We start from the raw sequence: 3,449 nt of genomic DNA, 5'->3' as shown, positions 1-3,449 counted from the left end.
TCGGCCGCCGCCGCGCCCGCGGGACCCACGGCCGCCCACAGGAAGCGCAGCGTGCGTCCGTAGGCCAGGCTCACCACGGCCACGGGCAGCAGGTAGCCGGCGGCGAAGGTGGCCACGTCGAGGGCGCGGCGGCGCGCGTCCTCCCAGGTGGGCACGCAGAGCTCGAGCGCGCCGTAGCGCACGATGCCGTAGTAGCTGAGGTAGGGCGCCGAGAAGAGCGCCGCCAGCAGCCAGACCAGACCCACGGCGGCGCGGGCGTTGCGCGGCGTGCGCAGCGCCCGGGAGCGCAGCGGGTGCCGTACGGCCAGGTACCTGCGGGCGGGCGCGGTGTCAGCGAGGCGGGCGGGCGGCCGCCTAGACGACCGTGTCTGAACCTCGGGGGTGGGCGGGCATCGCGCGCCCGGCCTCGCATGGAGGTTGTGGGGATGAACGGAGTCAGCGCGCAAAGCGCTTAGAGCAGCGCCTGGCACCTTAGCGGGGCTGGGTCAGAGGCTCAGAGAGAAGTGACCGGCCCGAGGTTGTCAGCTAGAGAGTGAGCCTGGGTTTGACCCCAAGTTTCAGGCCATGAAAGCCAGTCTGACCACAACCTGAGCCAGGTGTGGGCGGTAATAAACTATCTGATGAATTCATTGGTGTGTTCCTTTTGCCATTCATTTCGCTCTTACAGACATCACGTGCCAGGCCCTGAGCTAACACTTGGGACACAGAGATGTTCTCCGGAAGCTCCCAATGGAGTTGGGGGGAGGGCAGGATGATCCCCTCAAGCATGCCCTGCAGGTGCCCAGGGAGTGGTTGGTGGGGGCCGGGGAGCTGTTCCTTCTCCCCCCTCCTATGTCCCTTTTTGGTCCCCCATTCCCTCCTTTCTAAGGCCAATGAGAATCTGTTCAGGTCTTCCCTCCCCAGCCCAGACCCGGCCAGGTCCCCGACACAGCTCACCTGTCCACCGAGACGGCCGCCAGCGTGAAGCTGCTGGCGTACATGGTGAGGTAGATGAGCAGGTGCACAGCCTTGCAAACGAGGGCCCCGAAGAGCCAGGCGTCGAGCGTGTAGATGGCGGCCTGGAAAGGCACACAGCACAGGATGAAGCAGAGATCGGCCACTGCCAGGTTGAGGATGAACAGATCCGTGGTGCTGCCCGGCTCCTGCCAGGCGCCCAGGCCGGGCTGCAGCAGCACTGCCAGCACCAGCCCATTGCCCACTGTGCCCAGCAGGAAGATGAGGGCAAAGACCACGGGCACTGCCACAGCCCCCATACTCCCTGGGCTGTCCAGTGAAACGTTCTGGGCATCAGCCATCTCCTCATCAGACAGGCACCTGAGGAAGAGAAGCTGGAGTCCTCAGGCAGGAGCCCCCAACTCTGGTTACTCAACTCAGGGGCCTAGTCCCCCACCCCGGGCCTGGCCACGTCCCATGGGCTGGAAGCTGGTGGGGGGTGGGGGTGGGGACAGAGACAAAAGTTATCACTGGGACCCACTGTGCAAGCTCCTGACAGAGTCTCATTGGTATCTAAGGTGGGTTTCTCAATTTCCTGGGGAACACCCCCATAGCCCAGGGCATGAAGGGCTGATTAGGTAGTTGATAGACACCTTCAACCGTGATGCAGGTAAAGACACAGGCAAAGTGGGGTGGGGGGAGGGGCAGCTCCAACCCCAGGAGCTGATTTTTCAATGGGGATCTGAAATACAGGGAAGGCTTACAACGCGGTATGTGGGATTTTAGTTCCCCGACTAGGGATCGAACCCACGCCCCCCTGCATTGGAAGGGTGGAGTCTTAACCACTTGACCACCAGGGAAGTCCTAAGGAAGACTTTGGGACATAGGTCAAATTCAGCCAAACATGGGTGACGTCCCTGAGTCATTTGATAGTCCAGTTTAGCGAGAGGATGACAGTGGCACAGCTGGGAGAACCATATAAGTCACTGCCCCCTTTTTACACATGAGGAAATTGAGGCTCAGAGAGGGGACACGGGAGGCTAATACCACACTTTGAGTGGCAGATCTGGGGCTGTTGCCACCCTGGTACCCTGACTCCAAGGCTGGAGCACTCATCTGAGAGCCTGTAACAGGTAGCGCTTCTGACAATCTGTGCACGCGCGTGTGTGCGCACACACGAGCATCTACGCAAGCTGTGCTCACTCTTACCCCTGCCCCACCCATGGCCCATATCGACTGCTACCTGGGGGTCTCCCTACATGCTTGGACCTCTGGGGTGGCTGGACGTATTAAGGGCAAGGGAGCCAGGCAGGGAGGAGGAAGGAAAGGTGATATCTGTGTCTCCCACCCCAGCATGCAGCAGGTCCCCGCAAAGCCCAGGATGGGCGACACCTACCTCAACCCTGGGCACTGGGCTCCTGCTTGATCCTGGGCGAACCAGCCAGGCTGAAGCTGCCTCCTGGCTCAGTGGCCACCCCTTGGTGCCTACCTGCAGGTACAGGTCTGCCTCCCAAGGCTCCCTCCTCTCCTTGGCCTTCCTCTGCTGAGCTGGACTTGGGCACTCCTTCCGAAGAAGTAGCCACTTCCTCCTCATTCCCTGATTTCCCCCGGATGGTATGCTCTTCTGTCCGGCTCTCCTCTGCCTCTCTGCGTTGCTTCTGCCTCTTTCTGCAGCGAGTAACCCATTGATCTCGCTCTCTGAGATTCTCGCTTTGTAGTTAACCCCTCTGTGCCCAGGGCCCAGTCCATTCCTGGCCCTCTCACCTCCTGTGGTCCTGCTTCCCCATCGTCTCTGCTCCCTGCTCCAAGAAGGGCTCCAACCGAAGCTCAGAAAGGACCCCTAGTCTTTTTTTTTTTTTTTTTTTTGGCCGCGCTGTGTGGCACGTGGGACCTTAGTTCCCCGACCACCCCCTGCACTGGAAGCGCGGGGTCTTAATCACTGGACCATCAGGGAAGTCCCGGGACTCCTAGTCTTGAGTGGGGTGTCCTATGCTAGGAATCCAGGAGCCCCTTTGCTGCAGACTTCAGATAGAACTACTCTTCCTGGCCCCTGAGACCCACCAGTTTCCCTAAGATTGTTCTAGGGGTTCAGTCTGCCTGAAGCCTGCAGGGCTTATGTGCCTGTCCAAAGAGTCTGGCTTTAGCCTGAGAGGAATGGGGAACTAGAGGAGGTTCTAGAGCAGGGACAGGACCTGCGCATTTATTGTGTAATTAGTTTATTACGGCCTGGGGTTAAAAGGATGAATAGAAGGGGAGCGGTTTAATGAGTGAGCCATTAGGAGCCTCTTGTCCAGGCAACAGCCGAAGAGGTTACTAGGTCTCGGTGAATGGCTGTATCATTCAGTCATGGGGTTCTGGTCTGGACCTCTTGGAGGAGTGGGCCACATGGCCACATGCTTCCAGAGGGTTAGAGGCCAGCACCCGGGGTGTGAGGTGCATTGGATTCAGCAACAAGGTGGTTGTTGAAAACTAGACAAGTGTAGTGGGGCCAGGATGCTGTCTGTAATGAATTAAGG

General features: G+C 59.4%; 1 protein-coding gene across 1 annotated transcript in view; it reads right to left on the bottom strand.

Moving 5' to 3' along the window:
- The window catches only part of GALR3 (galanin receptor 3), a 3,918-nt gene extending 1,199 nt beyond the window's left edge, over positions 1-2,719 (bottom strand). The window contains exons 1-3 of the mRNA XM_024761550.1: positions 2,330-2,719; positions 937-1,314; positions 6-312 (exon numbers count right to left, since the gene is read on the bottom strand). Coding sequence (XP_024617318.1) covers positions 6-312; positions 937-1,295 — 666 coding nt within the window. The 5' untranslated portion in view covers positions 1,296-1,314; positions 2,330-2,719. The remainder of the gene's footprint in view (positions 1-5; positions 313-936; positions 1,315-2,329) is intronic.
- Between the last annotated feature and the right edge of the window lie 730 nt (positions 2,720-3,449).

This window comes from Neophocaena asiaeorientalis, unplaced genomic scaffold, assembly GCF_003031525.2.
Source record: "Neophocaena asiaeorientalis asiaeorientalis breed wild unplaced genomic scaffold, Neophocaena_asiaeorientalis_V1.1 scaffold473, whole genome shotgun sequence".
NCBI lineage: Eukaryota > Metazoa > Chordata > Mammalia > Artiodactyla > Phocoenidae > Neophocaena > Neophocaena asiaeorientalis.
The sequence above is the reverse complement of the archived record's forward strand: the minus strand, read 5'-3'. Positions and strand labels throughout refer to the sequence as shown.